The following is a 26,495-nucleotide window of genomic DNA, read 5'->3' as shown; positions in this document are numbered from 1 at the left end:
GACAGCCACGAAATAGCCGAGTGCCATGCAAAACAAACTTGCAAAGCCTACGACCACGCCCCTCTGACAGCTTGTAATCAGTTTAAAGTGAGTCCTGGCCACTAAAACTCAATTAACCCCATTTGAATGGAGCACGAGGCAATTGAAAAAACACAGAAACATGAAATGAAAACGAAAACGAAACGAAGAGCGAGCAAATCAAGGCAAAAGATTAAAAACGGAAATGGTTGGCCATCGAGTATGGGCTGATGGGCTTGAGGTGGGTGGGTGGCTAGGGTTGGCATAGAGGGCCAATACAGTTGGATGGGGGTCGAGGACGAAAGGTTGGCAGCATTTTTCACTTAAAACCGCATTGATACTCAATTACCAGGTCGGCACTCGACTACCCAACTTGGACAAAACAAACGGCGGATGCGGAGCCCAGGAAAACGGAAGCACTTTGCAACGGAAATGAAACATCAATTAAAGTCGCACACCGAGCAGCTCCACGCGAGCGGATCCGTCGATGGTAGAAGCCTGGAAGCCTGAAAGCTCTGGTGTCCTGACAGCCAGGCAGTCAGGCAGCCTTCTCTGCCGAGAATCCATTGCCTTCGTCCTGCTTACTTCGTCCTTGTAACCAGGCACTTGGAAACTGCTCCGGAGCAGCCTGCCTTGCCTGAACACTTGTTCGGTTGCCACAAGGCCTAAGGGCATATTTTGTTAGTTTTTATTGCTTAATTGTAATTTCGCATATGGGAAAACGAAAAGTTTAATTGGCTGCGCTGAAGTATCAAGTCTCGTTGCGTCTCACAGGCGATTTATTAGCAAGAGAGTTGGAGAAGTAGCAAACCACAATTGCAAACTAATTGGTAGTGGGGAAAAATGTGGTTATTTTTCTTACAAAACGGTATGATACTAACTCAAATTCAACGTATATTTGTTTTTAACTACTTTGACTAACTTACAAAATGGTTTTGGCGTGATGACTACTCATAATATTTAATATTTTTCGTTTAGTTAACAGAAAGACTTGCCAAGATTGCTGGCCTCAACCGTCTCAAGACAGACGTTGACCCAGGACAAACGGGCTCAGGAAGTCTTTCTGGCAGCCGGATGAACTCCATACCAAACTCCCAACTTAACGTTGATCTGAAGGCACTAGATAAGCTGGTGAGCAATCTTCTGGAGCAGCACACTTCTGGAGGTAAAGGAGCCACTTCACATAAACCGGACACGGGCACCCGTACTCCGCCACTGCAGCGAATGGCTTCCAAAAAACTAAACCGCTGGCGTCCTCTCTCTCGATCCGCTCACAGCTATAAACGTCATGAGAGGAGCGATCTTATCGGTGGTAGTTTCACCCAGCTAATGGAGCGAGTAGATCCCCCGGCAACGACTGCCCAGCACACACATAATATGCCTACAATTATGGAGAGCAGTGCTGGCAGTCCGACTCCCAATAATTCGCAGCAGCAGGCGGGTCATCCGCCCATGTGGACAGCATCCTTGGACGCCACACCAGGAGCGGTGCGAAATGTTCTTCACGGAGCCAGATCGGAGCCCGAGGATCAGCTTAATTTGACTCAGAATTATGTGGGTTAAGCTGCTGAACCCATTTTTTGTTGCTTTTAAACATTATTTTGAAAACATAAAAATATATACCAGGTATCAATATTTCATTAATTTGTCAAACAAGTTTTTCAAGTGTTTTTTAAATTATACTACAATGTTATTATATAAATACAACAACAATTTACGCTTACCTGTCGCTCCATAACTACCGACAACTGTTCCCGTTCAGCATGGCGATAGTAACCCGTAAGATTGGCACCCAGTCTCATGGTTACCTCATATCGAGTTTTCCCACTTCTTGCCAAATTCCTGTTGCTTTTAAAGGCGGAATAACTCTGGCCAGAAGGGGAACCAGAACGACCGAAATTGTCAAAGTCGCAGGCCTGATGGCATTCAATGGAGCTGGTGTTGCTGGTGCAACCTAAAAGGATGAAAAACATTCGGTAATTGCTTTCTTAAAAGGTAGAATCATGAGAAATTTCTTCCGAAAGATGAAAATGTGCAAACCGACACCTGTGGTAATATAAACCCAATGCGCTAAATTGAGTGTTCGTTGCATTTTCCACACAAGAAGAAACCTTCGAATCGCCTTGGGGCAAGAAGCTGAATAAAAGACATAACATCATTCAGGAAGTATGCGAAGCATGTGCCAGGCATTCCTTTGGATAATCTCTCGGTTTTTTGCCCCAACCCATCAACCTGCTCTTATGCATTTTTCTATACCTAAAAACGTAAAGGGGTGTCAAAATCGATGGAATTGGAATTTTTACTTGAAATCCTTTTTGCTCAACAATTTCCACTCACAACTGGAAAGCTCTTTGCCTTAAAATTAATATCTAAGGGTCTTTGAAAAGCTAGACTGCAAAGGCTCTTTGAATTTAAATACTTCTAAAAGATCCAACAGAAAGTAAAAAGGGAATAATTAATAATATACCAAATAAACTAATAGTAGGTAGAGACAAATTGTACTCTTCTCTATCGATGTTTTCCAAGAACTATTAGCTGCGTTGGCTGGATCCTTCGTTGCCAGGGAAAACCGGAACATCTCACAATCCGATTGCAACATTGTACTGTATTCAGGTCCTGTTTTCCCTGTTCCCTGTTCTCATTACCATTGCAGGCACTTTGCGATTCAATGAACTGAACAACTTAAAGCTTAAACATTGTTGGCGGCTGGTGACACGTTCGTTGTTGTTCTTGTCATGGGTTTTCCATCGTGAAAAGCGGTAGCAGTATGGAAATTGGCACGGATCCCGGACAGTGACAACCTGAGGTTTTCCACTTTGTCGCCTGCTCCCGTTTAATGCTCTCCATTGCAGTTGTTATACATTTTTATTGTTTTTGCACGCACTTGCCGATTAAATGGGGCGAGAGAATTTCCAGATGGGCGGTGGGAGAAAGGGAAGGGAAAATCGGTGCGGGGAAAAAAGGCTCCTGTCCGATGCCTTTTCTTTCAATTTGTCTGCACAGTGTCTGCGTGGGTACCTCAGCTGGTAGTGAGTGCATTTTTAATGCTAATTATTTCCTTAATTACATTTTCACTTTAACAGCCGCGCCCTTTTGTCCCAACTCTTTGCCCGCTCTCCCAGTCCGTTTTGCAGCTTTTTTTTATGTTTCCCTTACTTTGGGCCCTATACATACCCTGCACATATATCCCAGACTACCCCAGACTATATATGTAGATATATATCTGGAAAATAACATTTATTATTGCACTTACCCTGCGTCATCTCGTTTATTTCGGGTATTTCGCATCTGGTCCCCTTGAAGCCCTTCGGACAATGGCAAGTTATGGCGGCGTCGCCAATGTGCCTGCAAATGATGATCCGACAATAAGAGAATGAGGAGCAGGATAAAAAGGGAGCTGGGAAAGCTATAACATGCGAAGACTCATAAATAAATGTATGTAAGTAAGTTCGGAAAGTACTTATATGTTTCACCCTTCGATTCTTAAAAAAGTTATGAATGGAAAATCCAAAATATTTCAACTGCTTTTGGCTTAATAAAGTAAATGCCAAAGCAGCTTTAAGATTTATTGCAATTTTGCGATAATTTGGATGGCAAATTGACTCTAATTTAAAGGGACATTCAATACTCACTTGCAAGTGCCACCGTTTTGGCAGACGTTGGTATGCAGGTCCTTGCACAGTGGGCCATGACCACAGTCACTGCCGCTGAAGCCGGGAAAACAGGAGCATCCATAGGAGCTGCAAGGAGAACGAACAGAGGATGTGAGCACGTTTCGAGTTCTGTTTGCGATCTGAGGATTGGTGAAGCTGCTTGTCGGTTGAACTGCAAACTTGGCACACGCTGGTCAAAGTGGACGACAAGTTATCACAATGCCGGTCGCAGAATTCGCATTTATCTGGACCCGAGATTGCGGCTGACTCATAAAACTTTTATTGGACCCACTTGATGGGGGGACTTTTTTTTTAAGGACGTGCCTAAGCTGAATTTGTAGTTATTTGGAATTTGGTCCCTGTCAGCGAAGACAACGGCGTCATCATCAGATACAGAGACTTGGGTCAAACTCCCGGCCTCAGACAATAATTTAAATATGTCGGAAGCCGGAAGCCAAGGTCAGGAAATCAAGAAAAATGGTCCTGTCGCCAGTCACAAGGCTCTTGAAAGAGATTTTCTCACGGATTGGTCGAGCTTGTCAAACCACTTTATAAGTTTTTATAAGATTTACATAAGCAGTAAATATTCTTAGAATATCTCTTTAAAACGAAACTTAAAGAAGATTAATCCTAATACCTTTAAATGTACAAATTAGTATAAAATCTAATCACTAAACATAAATGTAAAATCAAAAAATATTTAATAAAATCCCAATAAAAGTTTTCCACCTTCATAACATTTTTTCCATCAAAACCCTTTTCCTGCAAATCCATTTGAAATGTCACTTTCGCCGGAAAATTACCGACACTTAAAATCTCGGAACATAATTTACGCTCAAAGCTCTTTTTTGACAATTTAATTGGGCTCGCCAGTTTTGACCAAATATTTTTTGTCAAGGGACGCGATGACAAAAAAATGTGTAACCATTTGTTCAAAGTAATTGGGCATCCTTCGCCATTTGTTTCGTTCCATGTCGCTCGTTTTTCAACCGGCGGAGCAATTGTTATGCTTACCCCAGTTGTTCGTAAGTCATGCGTTGTTGACACACGCCAACCGAAATTAATTTGCCATTTGGTCCTTTCTTTTTTTTTAAAAAAAAAAGGTTGAGTACTGACTTTTAAAAGCGTGAAAATCCCATAGAAAAGAGTAAATTCCTTCTCTTTTGGTTGACATTTCCTTAGAAACTTCAGCCTAATGGCTATTCAATGACAGAAAAAGTCTAATTGATCTATTAGTACCATCTGCAGATGTCCGTCTCTACTATTATCATTATACTCAAATCAGAAATCTATGCTGAAGGCCAAACAAAATAGAAGAAAAAGTTTCACGCCGCTTAGTCATAGAATAATCAAATGTTCTCCTGGGAAAAGGACAAAACAAAAAAGTGACCAGAAAACTTTTGATGCTCATAAAACTTTGGCTTTTATGCGAAATCTTCTCTGTTCACTGGATAATGTAAGGAATCATTTTTGAGTTGGCCATTCTGGGAAAGTTGAATTGGAGGCCGCAATTAAGCAAAATATTTATACTTGAGACAAAATTCTTGTTAAGTTAAGTATTTGTTGTCCTGCACATTCTATTATAACCATATTTCTGAAAACTAAGCAGTTTATCATTCTTACATGGTTATATGTTCTAGCATGCTTAGACTTAGGCATAACCGCCCCTTTGTTTAGGTTACACACTGACCCACTGCCTTGTTACATAAGAATTTTGTGGTCTTGTTCGGTTGCCATTGTATAGCGGAAATTAATTGCCCTGTGTCCTGACATCTGCGATGCCTACAAGTCCTTGCTGCCTACTTATCGCCTTCCTTTCTTGTTGTGCCTTCTGTGACGGAAACGTTTTTTAGGCACATTTAAGCCTGTTTTAGAAAGTTTAATATGAGACAAGCTTAACTTCTTAGTGAGTCATTAAATTTCAGCTGATTTTAGATGGTAAATTCTAAGAAGAGAGCTCTTTTGATGGAGAACGAAAGACTAAAGAGGCTGAAAGAGGCTAAAAATAATCATTATTTGTTCTATTTTAGCAGAATTAGAAAGCATAAGAAATATGATTAAAAAGAATAATGTTTAGCTAATAAATAGACTAATTTACAACAATCTCTTGGCTAAAGCAAAAAGAGTTGCCTTCAAAATAAACAATTTTAAAAATAAATAATATTTTTACTCATTCTCAACCATTTAAACCCTTTGTTTAGTCATAGAGATAAGATAACCTTAAGCCATGTGAAAAAACCCTTATGAAACCTTAAAGTTGACTCATCGACAGCTATTCGCGAGGATAAACCGGACGAACAAAAAAGAGAAAGCAGGACAATTTCGCTGCCGCTCTGGCACTAAACCTTCTTCATTTCAATGAAACGGGCTTTGCATTTTTTACGATTCGCCGAAAATCACCTGCAGCTGGTTTTCGGGCGTGTTGTTCGCAAGTTTTGGGCTACTATTTTTCTTTTAGCTTCCTTTTTTTTTTTTTTGCATAATTCTGTGTATTTTGCGACATGTGCACTTCGAAAAGTTTTTTTTAACACAAAAAAGTATTTGGCACACCCAGTTTTATTTTCCCTTTATTTGTGCTTGCCGCTGCCGGGCCTTTGTTTTAAATAAAAATTAAATGTGCTGCGCAGCGCATACGGCAGGCATATTGGATGTTACGAATCGTTCAGTGGTGAGCAGATAGATTTTGAGTGGGGATACGGGACACGGGAAAGGCATTATTTTGACTGCTTTTGGCAATCCAATTTTTGCGCATTTTAAATTCATTCAGATTTGTAAAGCCGAACAATTAAAATCGCTTGCCAAAAATCTGCAGCAACTTTATGGGGCAACTGCACTCAAAAAGTGCTGACAACGCTGGGGAAATGCTTGACTGCATTTTGGGATATGACGATGGGCGAATCCAAATCCGAATCCGAATCCTTATGGGGAATAGCTTCAATGGCTAAACCAAAATACACATATGGCTGCCATGAATATGTCATGTGAGACGCCAGCATTGTTACTTAGTTGCTAGACTCTGGCCAGGATTTTGGCACATTTTTGACAAAAAGCCAAAGTGCATTGAGAAATATGAAGAAGCGTATAGTTATGCTAGTACGGACATTCATACATCGCGTAATAGGCGAGGAAAAACTTTAATGTGAAACTTGGGATAATTTAATGAAAAAAATTTAGAACGTACAGAAAAATAATGCATTTTGGGGTTAAGATCACTTTAAAAGATGTCCAAAAGTCTACAAAAACATACTCAAATCATTTTACTGCATACTTTTAGGGGACCCCTAAAAATTCTTTCTGCGAAACGCTTTTGCCTTCATCTTGACATGTTACTCTTACGATTTCCTCGCAATTAATTTGCTTTCATTAACAAGAATCAATAATTAAAACATCCAGCAATCGAATCAAAGCCCGATAAATTTCCTCTCCCGCATTTAATTCTACTTTAAATGATGGGCGTTTACGAATGTGCCATTGAATGACTGTTGGTTGGCCTAGCCGGCCAGCGTGCGATGAAAACGCAATGAAATTACAACAAATTGCTTTTTTCTTGCCGGTGGCACGTGTAGCCGTAAAAAGAAGCGGTTGAAAAAGAAAAAAAAAAAAGAAAAGGCTGAAATGTTGGCAATTACTTTTTCACCCATTCGCCTAATGCAATAAAATTTAATTTGATGGTCGTATGTGAAAAGGTTACTGCGCGGGCGGCAAGAATAGGGTTCTGTGAAAATGGTTTGCGGCTGGCATTTTACCGCTTCACCGTCATAAAACACAAAGGATGTTTAATATGAAAAATATGCATGGTATATGTGTAACTTCTATTTGCATTTTAATGGTTTTGTTTTTGTGCGTTAAAATCATTTTTGTTTTCCCTTTGCCAAGTTATTTAGTTCTAATTGGTTTTGCCGAAAGGGGTACTTTTAATAATTATTATATCTGCGGGAACTTTTTGCTGCCTCATAAATGTAATAATCAGATTCAATTAGAGTAAATAACAAATAATGAAATTAAATTCGAAGTAGAGCTGGCTTTGAAAAAGGAAAAAATACTGTCGCAGTTTTCCCTTTTCAACAAAAAGTTTTCCCTCCTGACCTGCATCCCACCTGCCTTTCTTATTTTTTGGAAACTTTCGAAATAAGTAATAACATCTCTCGTTCAAGCGAGGAGCCCAATTTGCGGTGAAGGTGCTTCAACGTCATTGGACGATAGGAAAATTAAAAGCACCGATTCGCCACAATATTGGGAGCAAAAAGTTTTAATTGAGCGGCACATGCGGCAGGATCAGATGCAGACGCAGGCTGGGTTCCAATGTGCGAATTTCGGGGCCAAACAAAACTTAATTGCAATATGCAAAGCTCGGACTTCGTTCTGCGTTTTCAAGCGTTCCCAGGCCCAACTGCTCCGCCTGGCTACCCTGGGTAGCCTTCTACCCTCCCGGTCGTCGACTTTGGATAAATGACAATGTTTGACATGGCAAACAATGCACGAGGCGCACGCAGGCGAATCGGAATGACACTGACACAGTTGCCATGTGGCGAGCCCACTGGCATGTGCATTGGCCACAAGGATGCACCTCCCCAGGACCTCATGTCCCTGCACGTATCTACCCTTTATTTGGCAGTGCACCCGCAACCCGAGCCTGATCTCATTTGGTGCTGACATTCTGTTTGCTCAGCACCAGCTTCACTTTTTGTTATTAAAGCTGAAACGGACGCATATCCACAGCCATTGGGCACGCATATTCATTGCCGAGAATGTTAATATGCATCCACCTATATTTTCGTAGGAGCGTTTCGGGAAATCGAAGTAGGCTATTGGGGAAATATTGCAATGAGTTTTCCATTTTTTCTTATTTGTTTTGGGCATTTTCTTCATATATTTTATATTGACTTAATGTCACAGATTTTTGTTCTCCTACAGCTGAAAACTTAACTTTTTCCGAAAAAGTTTAAAAGCTGATTTTTAACTTTTTAAAGACTTTTAAGCCATTGGCGTATCTGATATTCTCATTTTCCTACCACTCATTTATCATTTTCAATGCAAGCTAAATGTAAAGCTAAAATAGAAGACCTAAAAGTAAAGATTATCAAATCAAAAGATCCCGAAATTGCTAGAAATTTAAATAAACAGATTTTAAAAATAAACCTTAAATGAGGATATAAAGAAAAGGTATTCACCCATTAGGTTTCCTTCGAAAAAGAAAATGCAATTTTTCAAATTTGAATATAAAACTCTTGATAAGATCTTGAACTTTAGTGTTAGCAATAACCCCTGAATCCGGCACTGGACCCAAAGCAACCCCAACTTGGCCCACTGAATGTGGCCTAATTCCGAACCGATGTCATTGGCGTTGGTGCAGCTTCTTCCGTTTGTTTACCGATGCTGGCACAAAAAGGTTGCCAATCAGTCGGTTAGGGATTGGGTTTTACAGCCTCTTTTACATTTTTGGGGCACTCAAATATACAATGTTGTGTTTAGAGCGAAAGTCTGGCGGCAGACAGGGCTAAGTTTGAAATATATATATATATATATATGCGTAACGGATGGTATTTTTTGTTTTTGCCACGTTTTTCTCATCAACTGTGAATACATTTTGCCACTTTTCTTCTTCTGTGTTGGAAAACTTAAGGGAAAAATAGATTAAATTACTGAATCGGTTCAATAAAGGCGGGCCGAGGACTTCTGAACGGGGCCCTCAAAGCGAAAAAGTTTTTCAATTAAGCGTTTGTTAATGAAAATATAGAGAGATGCGCAGCCCGAAAAACGGAAAGGAAAACAAAAGTAAGGGCCAAAACCAAACGAAATGGCTTAAAAGCGAAAAAGTATTTAAAAATATAAATTGGTTACGGCTCTGTTGAGTTTTGCGGTGAAGTGCAACAGATTTTCACTGGCCAGCGGCAAATTGATGAACATGAACGCCAACTGCCCCAAATAAATGCATAAAAATGCATAACCAGAAACGCATTCAGTCAGACGAAATAAATGCTGGGACTAAAAAGAAATAAGGGTTTCGAAATGGAAACCAAAACCAGCTTCTGACTGGGACAGCAGCTCCTTGCTCTGGCTTGGCTTTTGTCCAATTGTTTATGGCTTATTGTTTCTGCACTCTGGCTTTTTCTCAGGCAACTTGCAATCGCTTTTCCAAAGTTTCTCCAAACAGTTCGCAGCTCAACAGCATTTTGAATATTTTATACAAAGTTTATTGGCAAATCAAATGGGGTTAGTGGTCGCCACCATTAATGAGCTTCTGCAACTTTTTGGGGTGCCACCGAAAAAAGGCAATGCCAAATATAAATTTCCATTGCCATATTGAAGAAATTTCTCTCTTTTCTCGGTTTTAATGAAACAAAAAAAAACGCAGTTAATTTCAAATCCTGTGAGTATTTCATTAAGTTAAAGCTTCGCAACACTTGACACTTTTACTTGACTTCTTTGGAGATGCTTATTAAAAAAGCTAACACCTGTATATATACAAACACCTGAGGTCAAAATGGTAGCTGTGGCTAAGGTATTGATATCGTAGCTTGGCTCTCAAAATTAGAAAAAATAATACCTTATAAAATTTTATTTATTTAAAATGTATACTTCGGACAGAAACTGTTAGTAGCTCTAAGAAGTAACTTCCAACTAATTAGTATAAATTTATTAAGAAGCTTTTGTTGTTCTTCTACTTAAATATGCAAAAGTTTCCCAACTTTCTTTAAAATGGTTCGAATGGTCCAATTTGCAAATTTTTTGGTTTGTAAGGAAGCAGAGAGTTCCTTTACTGACAGGGTGGAAGACCTAGTCAACTTTTCTTTTTCCTAACAACTCCACTATGATGTTGACCTCAGCTGTAGAAACATATTGTAGCCCATAGCCATATAGCATATAGCAAAGTCAACGAGCTGGCACTCCACGAATATAACAGAGGCAGCTTAACAAAAAAATTAATAAACGGCGGAGGACTAAGCGAAACGCACACTGGGTGACACATAAAGTTGCGTAACGAGCTCATCCCCCCGCGCCTTTATCATCTATTTAGCATTCGCCGATGCTATGCATTTTTCGCACATTAACTTAACAAAGGAGATGCTGAAAACGAGTGCCATAAACGAGGATGCAATGAGAGATTGAGCTGCCAGGACAGGCTAAAGGAGTGGAAAAAAAGGTTGAAGGGGGAGACTGGGGGACTGAATATTCACCCCTACATCCTGAGATATCCTTGTGGCAGGAGAGTGAGAGTTGACAACATGAGCATGACTGTTTTGTTGTTTATACGAGTGCGCAACAGCAGCTGTGATGCTTTGCTCCTGACACAAGTCACTTGACAGACCCCCCCACACACACACAGACACCATATTTTGGTTCATCGTGCACTGAGAAATATTTTAGGGTGCCTCGAATGGTTGGGAACTTCCTTATCGCAGGCACGTAAAGGTTAGAGGGCCCTTGCGTTGCCTCATTTGCCTTTAGTTGGTAATTAAGTTTACGGGATGCTACGTGGCAGGCGCGAAATTATATATTTCCAGCTTCAGGACTCTAATGAGCCAAAGACAACAAGCTATGCCACCGACACGACCATGGCTGATGCAACTTAGTTCAGCTGTCACTTTTATATTAATTTTTGGCCCGCCGGCAAGAACATTTCACTCACACTTCGACATTGATATTAATATTCAATTAGCTGGCCGGATGCGCGGCCTTGGGCCAGCCAATTAATTATAATTATGTTAAGTAGGCATCTTAGATGTTGCAGCTTCTTCTCAAACTTTCCCCAGAAAGTTCTATGAAAATATTTTTCGGTCTCATAAATAGCAAAAGTCTCACCCAACAAATCGAGGCAATTAATTTGATTTGTTTAACGTTCTCTGGGGTCATTGTTCGCCTGGCTATTTACATGTTAATTGCCTTCAAATTGTCTATTTGTTGCCATTAGACTTTATAATTGCTTAGCAATTGGAAATATAATTTTATTTGTCACTGTTTTAGGGCTTGGAAATCAAATGTGAGGAAAGAGAGGAAAATTTTCGGAATATTCACTGCATCAAGAAGCTCTTCAATTAATCAGGAACTCGAAAAAAGCCCTTCCACGACTTGTCAAGGCACTGTACCACAAGCTCTCTCACGTCAAACTCAATTGCGGAGCTTATTCATAAAACCCGCAACCTGGATTTTGTCAGGGAAAATGCATCAAGCGCTCCCGCTTTCCTTTTGACTTTTCCCACAAACACACACACACACACACATACACATACACATACACATACGAGTACATATACGTTTTGTAGTTTTCTTTTCACTGACATGGGTTGCCGTCCATTGTTTCGGCTTCTACACTTTTCCGCCGGTGAATCCGGGCGGTCGGGCGTCCTTTGCTTGTTTCGGGCTCCACTTATTGAAACATTACAAATGTATGGCTCCCACTTGGTTTAGGTGGAGAGCCTTGAACCGATCCCGATACCTAACCCAAAAGCAAAACCAAATACAGAGGCGAAAGATTGATGTGCGAGCAGTTAACTTATTCAACGGCTACCTTTAGCCGGTGATTTCGCGATGTATTTGGATTTGTCTGAACCGAAAGGAAACTCTGAATTTTAAACCCAATTGAATTTGAGATTCGTTCTCTACCATTCTCACTTTCCCTCAGCCATATTTTGAATGTCCGGATGGAGAGAGAAGGTCAATGGAGAACCGTACAAGTTTTGCCTGCGCTTAAATATGCTATATGTTCCGGACGCAGGTGCTCGTGTCCATGGGGAAACCGTGCCGGATTGCTCGAGTAGTACTCATACATTTCAGCTGCGTCAATCACTCTACCCGTCGGAAAATTGTTTTAAAAACTGACTTTTGGTTTGAGTTAATATGGAACTTTAGATACAGATTGATTTAATACGTGAGTCATATAATTTTCAAGTAAATTTTGGAATAATACTAATAGATAAGTGACTAATTTCTTAGTAAGGTCAGAAATTTAAGCCAACAGATTTACAAAAAATTACTCATCCGCCATGTTGCCGCGTTGTGATGTCCAAACCGACGTCCGACATAAGTAACTACCTTTTTCTAAGTGAATTTAGGAATAATACTAATAGATAAGTAACTAATTTCTTAGTAAGGTCAGAAATTTAAGCTAACTGATTTACAAAAAATTACTCATCCGCCCTGTTACCGCGGTATGATGTCCTAACAGACGTCTGACATAAGTAACTAACTTTTGATAATACATTTTTAATAAAAATCTATATCCTATTGGATCTTATATTATAACTATTATGTCTCCTAAACTAGCTACTAGAGATAAGAAAAAGTACTCACCTAAAGTCTGAACTCGCATAGCAATCTCCAAGAAAGCGGCACTGCAGCGTATTGCACTGCGATGTCTTCACCTCATTTTGCACCTCGTAGGTAATGTTGAACCCATAGACGTCCAGCAGACGATCCAAAGGCCCGCAGATGTGTCCCGTCTAGCGTGGCCATGGTGAACCTTATCTCCAGGTACTGACTATGGAACTGCACCCACGTAACCTGGGTGACATCGTCCTCGGTGAGCATGAATACCCGATGGGCGGGCACCTTGAAGTCATCGGAGTAATACATATACTCCGTGAACTTGATACCGCTGAGCACGTACAGTTGGGTCAGGTACACCACGATGGACACATTGCCCTGGCCCTGCGGTGGCATTTCGGAGGCATCGATTATCCAGACGCATTCGATGGGCGTGGTGAATCGATGAGGGAAATTTGGTGTTTGGATGATGCCATGGCGGGCCTTGAGCGTTCCCCCACAACCCGGAGTACTGGAGGGGGCGTGACCACCGGAGGCATGCTCGCCGGCGAATGCGTTCAACGCAAAGTGATTCTTTCCGGGGGAGAAGGGCGGCGGTGGCGGCAACGGTACGGCGGGTAGCGAGAACTTCTGGTCCGCCGGGTGGGCGGCATCTGTTTGGTGGGGCAGGGCCGCCGGCAGGAGCGTCAGCAGCCATATGGTCGTTGATAACCGGACGAGGGTCATTGACTTGGCTTTGGCACTTGCCCCTAGCTCTTAAGGTTTTTTCTTCTCGGTTTCTTTTTTTGTTAGCCAGCAGCAGCAGGAGCAGCTAGCTTATCATTCGGTGAGGACGTGAATTGGTATCCTGGCGGCTGCCACGGCCCAGTCACTCATTGACATTTGGCCCATTTTTTTCGCACCGCTGCAAGTAGAGGAGAGAGAGAGAAAAAGGGAAAGATAAAGTCGAATTTTTAGTTAAAACCATTTTGACAGCTGTCGTTTGCATTTGAATAACTGCCGCGGGCTTTTCACGTTGGCCCGACGTCGACTACTGTCTACTGTCAGCGTGAAAAAAGCAATTTGGAAATCCACTAAAACGCGAAGGAGCTCTGAGGAGCGCATCAATCATGGGCTTCATGGGTGTCGTCGAGCGTGGCTGGTCATAAAACAAAAACACAAAGAGCCATCTCCTCTCCTTCTTTTTTTATATCAAGCCCTCAAATTGTTTTCCCATATTTCGAGAGGTAGTGCTTTTTTTGTGGTACCCAACAGTGTGTATTTCTTTTGAGCTCCCCGCTTAGAATCAGTTAGCTGGCTTTCAAGGATGGGTTAATAAATATATCCGGTGAAAAAGGGTCTTGCCACTGGGGTTGACAAAGCCAAAGAGAAATGCAATCAAATTTAATCTAATTCAAATATACATGTGGCAAAGGCATGCAAACACAGCCGGTGGTAATTAGGATGGCCTAATCGGATAAGTAAAAACTTGGCAAACCAAATCAAAATACGGATTGCCACAAGCCGCCAGGCGAGTTGTCAACAATTCTGGCCAAATGCCGCTGCCTGGGAATTGGATGCATAAATTATTCAGCATTCATAGACTACTGCCTGAGTTGAAAATGGAGTTGGAGTTGGATTTGTTGTTGTATGCTGCTGTGTGTGTGTTGTGTGGTTAATAAGATTATGCAATAGAACTTCCTGCCGGCACAGGAAATACCCAGGCAGATATATATTTTAGAATTTATGCTTGGTGCTTGCTTGGTCCTTGGACCAAATGAGTTTCCACCGTTGAGTTGACTTTAAAGCGATTGCCTTGGTTGCCTGACAAACTTTGCCATCCGCATACAACCATCTACATCCGGCTTCATCCTGTTTCGCGTACTCTGAGGGTGGCCCAAAATGTGGCAGCGAGAATGTGTGTTAACAAGTTTAATCAAACGACAATGCCGGCAGATACGTGCATACTTTTAGGCATATGGGCACGTAGAGTCGCGCGGGGAAAAACGCACGAGTGCGGGCCCAAGTCGAGAGTGAAAATGAGTTTTACTTTCAAATTGCTTTAGTTACGCATTTAAGGCATAATGAATAAAAACTCCGCCAACTCGACTGGCGAACTTTTTCTTCAACGCCTATCTTAAACGCCTGAGGAATTCTAATTTTTGACGCCAGGTCTTGCCGTTTGTCAACACATTTCATTTACATAATGTTTTAGAAAGGAGAGAGTCAGTCTTTTGTGTTACCCTTTCTAATTTAGTTAGAGGGGAATGGCTGAATATAAGTTTGATTTCCTCAAAAGATTATCTTAATTACACAAACAATTTGGGAACTATCTAACATGATTAATATTTTCTTGCCTAAAATTATCTGCAAAACTCTGTTTAATGTTATTATTAAATTCCCAAACTAATAAAAAACAACAACAATATTACATATTTTTGACTACCCAATGTTAAATATCTGTATTTACAAACAGCGGCTCTGCTTAATTAACAAATTCCCAGGCCCGAAAAATAAATAGCAATGTTTAACTTTCGCTATATGACACCCGAGTAGAGAGTTTGAGTAAGATAAGCTCATTTGTATTTGTTTATTCCAATTTTACTTTTTAACATTTAACCCTCCTCAACACGACTTCCATGTAATCTTCGGGCAAACCACAAAAAAAAAAAAAAAAAAAAACAGAACGTCTCGCGTTAACAGTGACGCCTGGCATGCCCAACACTTCTCCATAGATAAGGCCCAAAGGCAGGCACTCCAACTGATACCGATAAACATAAAGCTAGTCGCAGCAGTCGCAGTCGAAGTTGGCGTCGACGTAACCGCGTCGAGCAAATTGCCAATTTAAATTGGCCGCGTTAAATTAGTCGAGTTATCAGCCTCCACGGCGGCAGGTGTGCGGAAGGTTTACGGATCGGTGGAAATATCTCGTACCTCGTAGCTCATACCTCATACCCCGTGTGCATCGGACAGCCTTGGTGCTTCGGGCCCAAGTGATTCAGCCTCTAAATGGCCCTCGTGGAACGGAAGTTGTTACGTGCGAATTTGTAAAATGACCCGATCGGAGTCGCAGATTTGTTAGGAAGTAAAAACCCACGAATGTTTATTCCCCGATTAATTTTGCGGTCATTTGGTTTAGTGGTTCGGTTTCGAATAGTGACATGCCCGTTTTGGCGTGTACGGCTCAAGTGGTTTGTTGAAAAGTGAAAAGCTACTTATAAATATTTGAGTTCTTTTGGTGAATAAATGTGTTCCTAGGAAAATCCACATCAAATAAGTGCCTCAAATGAGAAGCAAAAATGAATGTTCCTGAATTTCATTTCCATGCTATTTGACAAATTGAAAGTCAACAAATATATCAATCATCTTGAAGTTCTTGATATTGATATCTAATCAAAAGATATGGTTGACATATTCTTCGACAACTTCGTGGAAATATTTTGAGTGTTTCTTTTCGTGAAAATAAAAAACTTTTGCGTCAGTCCAGAAAATAGTTTAAAACATAGTTTTTTCTTTGTAAAACTACGTGAACTTTAGCTTGGCCATAGACCCTTATCGCAGAGCCAAAAAAGTTTTATTGATCAAAATAGTCATCGTTAACTGACTTTTGCTATAAACGAAATCAAAACCGAAAAACAATAGAACAAGCTAGGCCAAATCAAGCAATAACCTCATTATGAAATGCAATGAAAAGCTGAAAGCAAACGCTGAAGCCAGCGAGGAACAACAAATAAAGAAGCAGAAAAGTGTGCTGATAACTGCAAACGAAATGTCAATAAATTAATATAAATGAGTGACTCGTGACTGGCGGCTCGCTCCGACGAATCACTCCAGCCTTTCTCTCTTTTCGTTATTGTTGATGTAGCTGTTGCCATTACTTCGGCGAATGTTTCAGCTTGTTTATGTTGTATTCTTTTTTTTTATATTACCAAAAGCAAATCATGGCAAGGAAAGCAGGGAAAAAACAACACTCAAATGGCTATGAAAACAATCTCCAATCTCCGGGCAGTTCTTTATTTTTCAATGTGAAATGCACATCGGCCGGTTGTTCGGCGTTATCGACGTTATTCGTATAAGGAAATACAATACAATTCTTGGCTGATAAAACAGTGTTGCTATATGTGATTTCTTTTTGGGAGTGTTTGGGCCAGTAAACTTGTTAATACAAGCAAGTTATAGGGCTCTGATAATTCTTCCCCCCTTGAAATCACCAGCATTTTTCTGGTCTTTCTTTTTAAGGCGGCCGTTCAAGGCATTTGCCTTAGAGCTTTTGGCCAAACAATGAAATCCCCCCGCATAAATAGAAAACAATTAGGCATTTGAGACGATAAGAGCCAAAATGATAAAAGCCAGCAAGCATTTTCTGAGTCATCGCAATGACCGAGCTGTGTTCGAGCAGAAACAAAAACCCGAGAAATTGGTAGCAGCAACGATATTCGCTTTGGGGCGGCAATTAAAGCAGCCAGTTGACGATGCGCATAATTTTTGAACTTTGAAACTTTTGTTCCACAAACAAATTTATCAGATGCAAAGCAAATGCTGCTTCCAGTTTTCTGGGACAGTTGATAAACCGATGTGGTCAACCACGAATTTAGTGCTGGCCCTCTGGAATCCTTTTGTTTTTTGATGCCAAAACTGAAGGCTGTTGACTTGCACAATATCTGGCTCGTTGCCTCTTTGAGTGGGTACTTTTAGTTTCCCGAAATTTTGGTTATAACTTCCGAGATACTAACTTTAGTGATTCGGGTTAAGCACTGAAAACTAAAGCGGTTTCAAACTTGGCAAATAAAATATTTACTTCTAGTATAAACTAAATAAATATATTAGAAATTCATTCAATTTAAAATTAAAATCAGTTTCCATGATCCTCCAATATGTCAAAACTCTAATCTTGACACATTAACACACTTTTTTTTTATACATCAAAAAGATAAGATTTTTTGGAATACCCAGACATCAAACATTAACTAAATACTTAAAAACTAATCAATTTAGCGCCAATTAACAAAGTATATACTCGTATTAAGAATTGTCGAGCATTAAGCTTAATACCTAACAGCTAATCGGTGTTAAAGCCTTTGAGTGTTCCATTTGCGAAGTAAATCGAATTGTAGTCCAATCACAATCGAAGCATACATAATCCGCGACAATTGCAACCGAACACAACGAATTTATAGCCGCAATTAAATCCTTGACCATAAATCAGGGAATATGGCCGGGGTAATCAAAGTGTTTAACCCACACGCAGCAACCGCAGCAAACGATTTCAGATAAAAGAGCGTGCTAAAAACGGCGAGTAACTACTAATCGCGGCTAAATAAAAGTATCTGTGTGGCTAAGGTCACATAAAGTTCATCGACGGTTACACAGAGAGAGAGATATACATTCAGCTGAAAAGTGAAACAACAATATGGCCTGCTTTCCCCGACTTTTCCATCATCGAAGTAAAAACAAATTTACCCCCGCCCAAGATGAGAACACCGATACGATACTCAACACACAAGATAGTCCCGTGGTGAGTTCAGCGTGCCACAGATCAGGCTTTAGTACTGCACTTGTCTCTGATAAGTCAACTGATAAGTTCATCAAGTGCTTAATTAAGTTAATCGGGGCGGTGAGAGAAAACCATAAATAATGTCTAGCGAAACAGTAAATAATATTAGCCTCTTTCGACCTAAAGATACCCAATAAATATGAAAATACTAAGCTTAATTTATTTTGACATGCTTAGCTAGTAACTCAAAAACATACGTGCCTTTAAATAAAGTAAATAAATTTACTAGTTATTATCACAACTGAATATCGGAAAAGCTAGTGAGGTTCTCTCCAATTTCTGACTGATTAGAAAAATCAATTCATAGTCTAGCTTTTTCTGTCTATTTTTATGATCGGAAATGACCTTGTCCTCTCTGAATATAGGGTATTAAATCAGGTTAAAATGTGTGTTTGAAGCGAAACCTATCCTTATCACTAATTTTTTGTCCATGACGTTCACTTTTTAACAGGCTTATCTTAAAAGCAAAAAAAAATAAAACTTAACTGGGAAAAAATACGAGTGCTGTATACCCATTAACTTTTGCTTTTGGGGGAAAACATATGAGCCATGGTTCATTGAGAATCGGAAACTAGTATTTTGATTAACAAAAAGAAAAAGGAAATACATAGTATACATTTCCATTTTGTATGTTCTTAAGATACTTTGACAAATTGGTCACATGGCAGTGGGTCCTTAGGAAAATACTTCAATCGGCACGCCACTTGACAATCTGCAATCTTGGCGTTTCATCAATAACAAACATTCTACCACGAGTTGGTATTTGGTATGCAAAAATATGATAAGCATGCATATAAATAGGTGTGGGAAGAACCAGAAAATCCTAGGGAAAAACCCTAGTCATGCGGGCGGGGGACATGAAGCTCATGCATAAATCTAAAACAAAATATGTGAGTGAGAGCAGCAGCAGTAGCAGTAGCAGTAGCAGCAGCATCTTGCAGTAGGAGCTCCAAATGACGTATAAATATGCAGGATCCGTCGGATGCTGGGCTATCTATAGAAACATCTGTAGCTGTCTTCCTATTTTTTTGTGTTTTTTGTTAGAGAACTGACATGGTTCTAGGCATAGAAATGAACGTGATTGCACGCACAACTTACACGTCACAGTAATTCTAAATAACTGCGGGATGTTGAGGGCAAAAGACGTTAGAAAGAAGGAGAAACGCCTCTGGGGCAGAATACGTTTGAATGACGCAGTCTAAGATTCCAAGGGCTTCGAATTCAAGGCAAAAAAAAAACTTCTTTTTCGACTGCAGACTGCCTGAGTTCAACGTTATCGGCTGACTTTATCGGCCAAAAACAGAATTCGGCGCTTCCGTGGGAAAACGGAAAACCTGCCAAAACGCCGTCGTTTAGGTCGATTAGCATATCAAAGCAGATCCAACCAGGCGACTCGCAAATTGACACGTGTTTATTTATGCTTGCATTGGGGCCTCTCCTAAAAGAGGTTTGAATATTTCATTACCGCATGACCCCATGCCAATTGAAAGATAAGATGAAAATGCTGTTCACTCGAGTGAACTGAACAGGTTAACTATTAGTTAAATTTCAACTTATAATGCACATTACATGTCAGTCTTAATAAAAGTTTAGAACTTATGAGAATCCCATTGTAAATTCAAACAAAATTATGACTTATGTCAGGCTCAAGTCATAGCTGCCAGAGCTATTTTTAAAAACATTTTTGCGCAATAGAAACGAAAAAAAAAACGAAAACCTGAAAAATACTTTTACGACACATGACACCACCCGTGTCAAAACTTTTCACTTTTGAAGAGGTTACAGGTCATGAAGTTGAGACTGAAATAATAGGTTTGTAAATAAACAATTCTTAGGGCTTTGGAAATTTGTGAGATTTATTTAAAGCCTGCCCCTTATCACCATTTTGAGCCAATCAATCTGGAATGCTTTTGCAGGGGAATCCATAACTGACGTGTTGAAAGGTTAAAAAAAAGGGACACACTGGCCAAAAGGGGGCAATTTGAATGTGCAGAGTATTGAGCGTGAAATACGACATATAAAGCCCTGTATTTAAAGAAGAAAATGACAATGGAAATTGGCTGTTATCGGCCTAATGGAGGCTTAAGCCGACATTGTAAACACAATCGAAGTGGTCAAAAAAAATATGTAGGAAGAGATGTTAAGCATTAAATTGCTTTTACGGAAATCAGTAAAAGTGTCATATCAAATAAGAGAATTATTTTCGAAAAGGCGGAAAAACCAATTGCACATAATTTTTGTTTAGGCGCTCTTAGAAGAACATTTTCCATTTACTATTCGTTAACTAATACATTTGATAGTGTATGGAAGTTGGTATGAAAAGAATACGTCAGAGGAGTTTAGCTGTTATTCATAACAAGTTAGTATTAGCTATTAGTGTGCCGTTAATGAGGCATCTGTTGATAATTCAGTACGATTTGTTATTTATAGCAAACATTTACCTAAGTCAATTAAATGAAATTAAGAAGGTTCTACCGTAGAAGGCTAGTTAGAAATCTTATAAATAACCTTTTATTAAGTTGCTTTTAAAAATTTCAGCAAATTGGTCTATACATCCGCCGCGAGGAGAAGCCACTGTACTCGCCCATCGTCACCCCGAGTGCCAGCGAGGTGAGTACGCCTGAAACCTTTTACCTGCACTACACCACACACCCGACTGACTGTACAGTGCTGTCTTTGTGAAACTCGACTAATATTTGCACACATGCTTGTATGTTTCTTATACTTTCAAACGATTCGGTGTACACAATAATATCGGCACAAAACACTTGTAAATATATACACTCAACAACGCCTCCACTATCCAACCGAACACACTGAACACACTCCCAACGCCGAAACTTTTGCACCGCTGTGTTTGTCTTGTTGAATGTTTGGTGGGTCTTTGGCACTCGGTCCTCTAGGCCAAACTTCAACGGCTGAGACAGCAAACGCCCGGCTCCCCACCCTCGGCCACCGTACTTCAATCGGTTGCCGAAAATGGCAGCGCAAACAATGGCGGGCAGGGGCGTAAGTTCCGCTCGAACAAGGACAAACTACAGGAGTCGTCCTCTTTGGGCGGCAGTGCAATTAATGTCACACGCTCAAGTTCGAAATTAAAACCAGTCAAAGAGCGACGGCCCACCGCATTGCCCTCCGAGGTGCCTAGCATAGAGATCGAGAATGCCCAGGATTCGTTGGAGGAGGACGTAGTGGAGGAGGGGGAGGCGGAGCCGGGTGCTAATGCACATGCCGATGCCGATGCCCTTGATGTCCTCGATGGCGGCAAGTCAAAACTCAAAGTGAATGTGAATGGCATAATTGATGAGGGCGGTGCCGATGATGTCGCCACACCCTCGAGCACCTCCACAACACCTGTGACCGAGGGTCCTGTAAAGTTTTTCATTGGTCACACGCAGGAACTAAGCGGCCAGCAAACGGATGACACCTTGTCCTGGCAGAGTAGCGATGCCAACAACAACAACGACGCCACCATTAACGGCAAGCTGACAAATGGCGTCCTGCCACAAGAGCAACCGGAGGAACAGAAGAGGAGCCACCTCCATCTGCAGGCTCCTCCCCGCGCCAAAAGCTCTAGCAACGTGTCACTCAATTATCAGGCCAAGAGCCATCCGGACAGTCAACGTCGCCGACGTGTGTCCACGATGCCCGATATTAACATACCGCCAGCACCGCCAATGCCACCGGAACTCCTAGTCCCTGGTACGCCACTTCACTTGCGCAAGAAACGGAGCGTGGAGCGTCCGCAGGAACTGCAGGATGCTACGAATAGTCAAGTAAGTAATGAGGTGGCTTGCCAGATGACATGCCGGGCAAAACTGGCCAGAACTCTGCGGCTTTTCGAACATTTGCTCTCCTGCCGATAGATTGTGGTAGAAAGAGGTTAATTTTGTCCTAGATGGGGTAAGTGGTGGGATGGAAGATAAAACAGGAAGATTTGTCCACTTTTAGGATCCCGTCATTTTTTGTTTATTTACTCTTTTAAGCAAACACAGATAATACTATAAGCAAACATTTTCAAAAATATGAGTAGGAAATACTTATTTTTGCACCACTTTAGCATAATTAAAGGACTTGATGAGACAATGGTGGCAATTTTTGCTGAAAGAAGTAACTTGGCTAGCTACCTACCTAAATTCAAATACCTAAAACTTCCACTTAGTGACAGGCTGTGAGTGTGTTATAGGACTCTCGCAATGCCACACTCCATTTACCATTTGATGCAACTTTTATGTGGGAGTCAACCTACAGTACTCCTAACCTTTCGTTTCCTAAAGGCACAGATGGGGAAACTGAAACACGAAACAGCTGCTTGCAATGGAACTCAGGGTCTAACCCAATAGCAAAAACAAGTTAAATGTTAATTGTTCGCCAACAGACACGAACCAAAACTTTATCCCAAAACAAAAAAAATAAACAGGAATTCCCTCTGGTGGTTTGGATCTGCTCCATTGGCAATCCGCTGCTAATCGGTTCTTGCTCAGCTTCCGCAATGGAAACTGTTGCTAGTAATAGCGAAATAATACTGCTTAAGACAATCTGGTTTAGGTCTTTACGATTATATCCAGGTGGTGTTTCAAGTTTACTTTAGTTCTTATTTTATATTAAGAAAAAAGTCCAAGATAAAATCTTTTTGTCTGGGTCTCAACTCGTTTTAAAACATTAAAAATCTTATTTAAAAGAAATACAATCACTAGCCCTTATCATCTGTATTATCTAATCCATTTTTCTTTCGCCAATTTCACACGAAAACTACAAGGATCAAATATCAGGGCCAGAGGAAGGCGGCGATAGTCAGAAATCCAGCGATTCCTCGACACCAAAAACCCATCGCGTAGAAGGTGGCCTCATCTATGTCCGTCCCAATTTTCCCATTCAAGGCGACATTAAAAAAAAAGAAAAAAAAAAAAATATTAAATTTTAATTTAAAATTTTATTTTTTATTTATATATCTTAAAAATTTTTATTGATTAAAAAAAAGGACTTTTCAAATTTCAAATTTTTCAAATTTTTCGATTATCTTCAGTTTGGGAACAAAAACACATGGCCAAATCGGTGAATAGTGGCAGGCATTATTGGTGTGTTTTGCAAATCCAAATCCTTGATCCATATTTTCGATAGCAAAAACGCCGAGCCGCAAAACAACTTGTAATTTACCCACACACCAAACAAAAGAGTACAATAATAACAAAACAAAAAATGATAATCAAAAATTTGAAATTCAAATTGAAGAGTCACCTACTTTAACACACATAGATATCCTGAATTAGAGAAATACAAACAATCCTTGGTTATTACCCAATGAATCCGGTCCACAGCACACGCAATCTCATACGAACGGCCATTGAGCGCAATGATTTCCTCAATAATCTAATGGACAAGGAGCGCAAGGAGATGGTTATCAATGCAATGGCCCCGGCCTGCTACAAGAAGCAAAGCCTTATCATCCATGAGCATGAGGAGGGCTCCGAGATATATGTATCCGCCGAGGGACAGTACAATGTTATTCGTGGCGGGCAGCTAGTGGCAAACTTCGGACCAGCCACTGTGTTTGGGGAACTGGCCATACTTTACAATGCTCCCCGTCAGGCTACCATACAGGGTAAAATTCCTTAGCTGATTGGTAGAAAAAATTGCGCAGAAAATAACTCACTTTTTATTTTTAGCTGCCACCGATGCACACGTTTGGAAAATCGAACGCGAAACCTTCCGGGCAATCATGCAAATCTCTGGCTCCAGGGAACGCGAGGAAAACCTTCAGTTCCTGCGGTCGGCTCCGTTTTTGCAGGAGTTCGACCAGAGTTTGCTCCTCAAAGTCGTAGATCTCCTACAGAGGGTAATATATCAGTTATCAGCCATCGGTGCCCTTAACTCACTTGCACATTGTATTCCAGAAATTCTACGAGACCGACAGCTGTATTGTACGAGAAGGCGAGGTGGGCAACGAGTTCTATATTATCCGTTGCGGAACTGTGACCATAAAGAAGCAGGACGAGCAAGGACAGGAGCAGATTGTGGCCAAGCGAAAGCGTGGCGACTACTTCGGGGAACAGGCTCTACTGAATGCGGATGTACGACAGGCCAGTGTGTATGCCGATGCTCCGGGCACTGAAGTGCTCATGCTGGACAGAGAGTGAGTCAGGAATATGTTACTTAATCAGAGGGACATCATTAAGGAATATTTTTTAAGAGACAGAAGTTATCAAAATTAATTAATTAATCATAAACCTAAACAATCTCTTTTTTAGAGCCTTCATTAGCTATTTGGGAACCATAAAACAACTTCGCGAGAAGCCCAGCAGCCAACGCAGCGATACGAGTGGTCGATCCAGTAACAAATCCCAAGAATTCGATAACGAATACTCCCAAGTGGCAATCTCGGAACTCAAAAAGATAGCCACTCTGGGCTGTGGAGCCTTTGGACGCGTGGATTTGGTTGCCTATGGCCAACAGGCCTTGGCCCTGAAGATCATCAAGAAAATCGAGGTGGTCAAACAAGATCAAATAGAGCATGTTTACAACGAAAAGAACGTAATGATTAAGTGTCGCAACTCGCCATTTATAGTACAGTAAGTCGTAACTCAAGCACTTAACTTTCCGAAGATTAAATATAATTTTATTTTCAGACTCTACCGCACGTACCGCAATGACAAATACGTTTACTTCCTAATGGAGGCGTGCATGGGCGGTGATGTATGGACGGTGATGTCAAAGCGCCAGTATTTCGATGAGAAGACCGCTAAATTTATAGCGGGTTGTGTCGTCGAAGCCTTCGATTACTTGCATTCGCACAATTTCATTTACAGAGACTTAAAGCCGGAAAACCTAATGCTCGGCACGGATGGCTATTGCAAACTGGTATGGTTGATTATGGTTTAAAGTAGTTTACAAAGGTGCCGAAAAGTAGGCAACTATATTTTTAAGTCATCTTAAACATTTTGACACAGATTTCCAGACAGATTTCCAACCTGCAAAGATTTTAGTGCTATCCTCTATTATATATAATCAAACACATTTTATTTTATTCCAGGTCGATTTTGGATTTGCCAAGTTTGTGCGACACAATGAGAAGACCAACACATTTGCCGGCACACCAGAGTACGTGGCACCTGAGATTATCCTAGATCGTGGACATGATCGATCCGTTGACTACTGGGCACTGGGAATTTTAGTTTACGAACTACTTGTTGGTAAGACCCCCTTCAGGGGTGTTAATCAAATCAAGATCTATCAGCAAATCCTCAGTGGCATCGATGTCATTCACATGCCATCGCGGATACCCAAACCTGCCCAGCACTTGGTCCGGCATCTCTGCAAGCAACTTCCGGCAGAACGACTGGGATATCAGCGTAAGGGAATCGCCGATATCAAAAGGCATAGTTGGTTCGAAAGTCTAGATTGGCAGCGACTGAAACTTAAGCAATTGCCATCACCTATCAAAAGACCTTTGAAGAGTTGGACCGACCTGCAATACTTTGGTCCGTCGGGTGTGGAAAACGACTATGAGCCACCGGAGGAGTTGAGCGGTTGGGATAAAGACTTTTAAAGCTGAAAAGTAAACTATATAAGATTTCGGATATTAGTAAGTAGTTGTATATGTTTTGTTTTTAAATCTTGATAGTATCCCCCACGTAGCAGCCATAACAACCTCGTATTAGTTAGTAAATTCGAAGCTACCAAACTAAGTCTGTAATCATTTGTTATATATTTTATTTTATTATTAAAAGTTGTACTTTAAGCTTGTAAGGTTTCAAATAGATTCTAAGTAGTCTTTATTAAACATGAACAATTATATCACCCAATTATATCAGATCTTTGAAAGAAAGCCTATAGCCTAAATCAAAGCTAATACTTTGGGCAACTCTCAATGAACAGCATTTGCTTTGATTCACTTTCAGCATTTCTTTTGACAAATTTAACAACTTAGTTGCTTTGAAAGTCAACATAGTCTGCCTGGCCAGTTGTAGCCGAAGGTTTATTTGTACTCGCGGCATCAATTAGAACCGCAAACTAGTTTTCTTTGCTTT

General features: G+C 40.7%; 3 protein-coding genes across 3 annotated transcripts in view; 2 read left to right on the top strand and 1 right to left on the bottom strand.

The window, feature by feature from the left end:
- The window catches only part of LOC108110758, a 31,794-nt gene extending 30,147 nt beyond the window's left edge, over positions 1-1,647 (top strand). Inside the window, 1 exon segment of the mRNA XM_041819018.1 lies at positions 997-1,647. Within this exon segment, the coding sequence (XP_041674952.1) occupies positions 997-1,581 (585 nt within the window). The 3' untranslated portion in view covers positions 1,582-1,647.
- Positions 1,648-1,750: 103 nt separating this feature from the next.
- Positions 1,751-13,661, bottom strand: LOC121530257. Its single transcript, XM_041819076.1, has 4 exons — positions 12,963-13,661; positions 3,651-3,758; positions 3,272-3,363; positions 1,751-1,972 (listed from the first exon to the last, which is right to left on the bottom strand). Exon 1 carries the CDS (start codon positions 13,659-13,661, stop codon positions 13,035-13,037), a length of 627 nt encoding a protein of 208 aa, XP_041675010.1. The 3' UTR covers positions 1,751-1,972; positions 3,272-3,363; positions 3,651-3,758; positions 12,963-13,034.
- A 2,148-nt stretch (positions 13,662-15,809) lies between these two features.
- Positions 15,810-26,307, top strand: LOC108110757 (cGMP-dependent protein kinase 1). Its single transcript, XM_041819017.1, has 11 exons — positions 15,810-16,105; positions 17,910-18,429; positions 21,007-21,078; positions 21,372-22,244; positions 23,228-23,379; positions 23,781-24,070; positions 24,135-24,304; positions 24,363-24,601; positions 24,717-25,037; positions 25,095-25,326; positions 25,499-26,307. Exons 2-11 carry the CDS (start codon positions 18,325-18,327, stop codon positions 26,012-26,014), a joined length of 2,970 nt encoding a protein of 989 aa, XP_041674951.1. The 5' UTR covers positions 15,810-16,105; positions 17,910-18,324; the 3' UTR covers positions 26,015-26,307.
- The last annotated feature ends 188 nt before the right edge of the window (positions 26,308-26,495 follow it).

Source organism: Drosophila eugracilis, unplaced genomic scaffold, assembly GCF_018153835.1.
Source record: "Drosophila eugracilis isolate 14026-0451.02 unplaced genomic scaffold, ASM1815383v1 contig_445, whole genome shotgun sequence".
NCBI classification, from domain to species: Eukaryota; Metazoa; Arthropoda; class Insecta; order Diptera; family Drosophilidae; genus Drosophila; species Drosophila eugracilis.
This window is presented reverse-complemented; position numbering and strand designations above follow the sequence as displayed.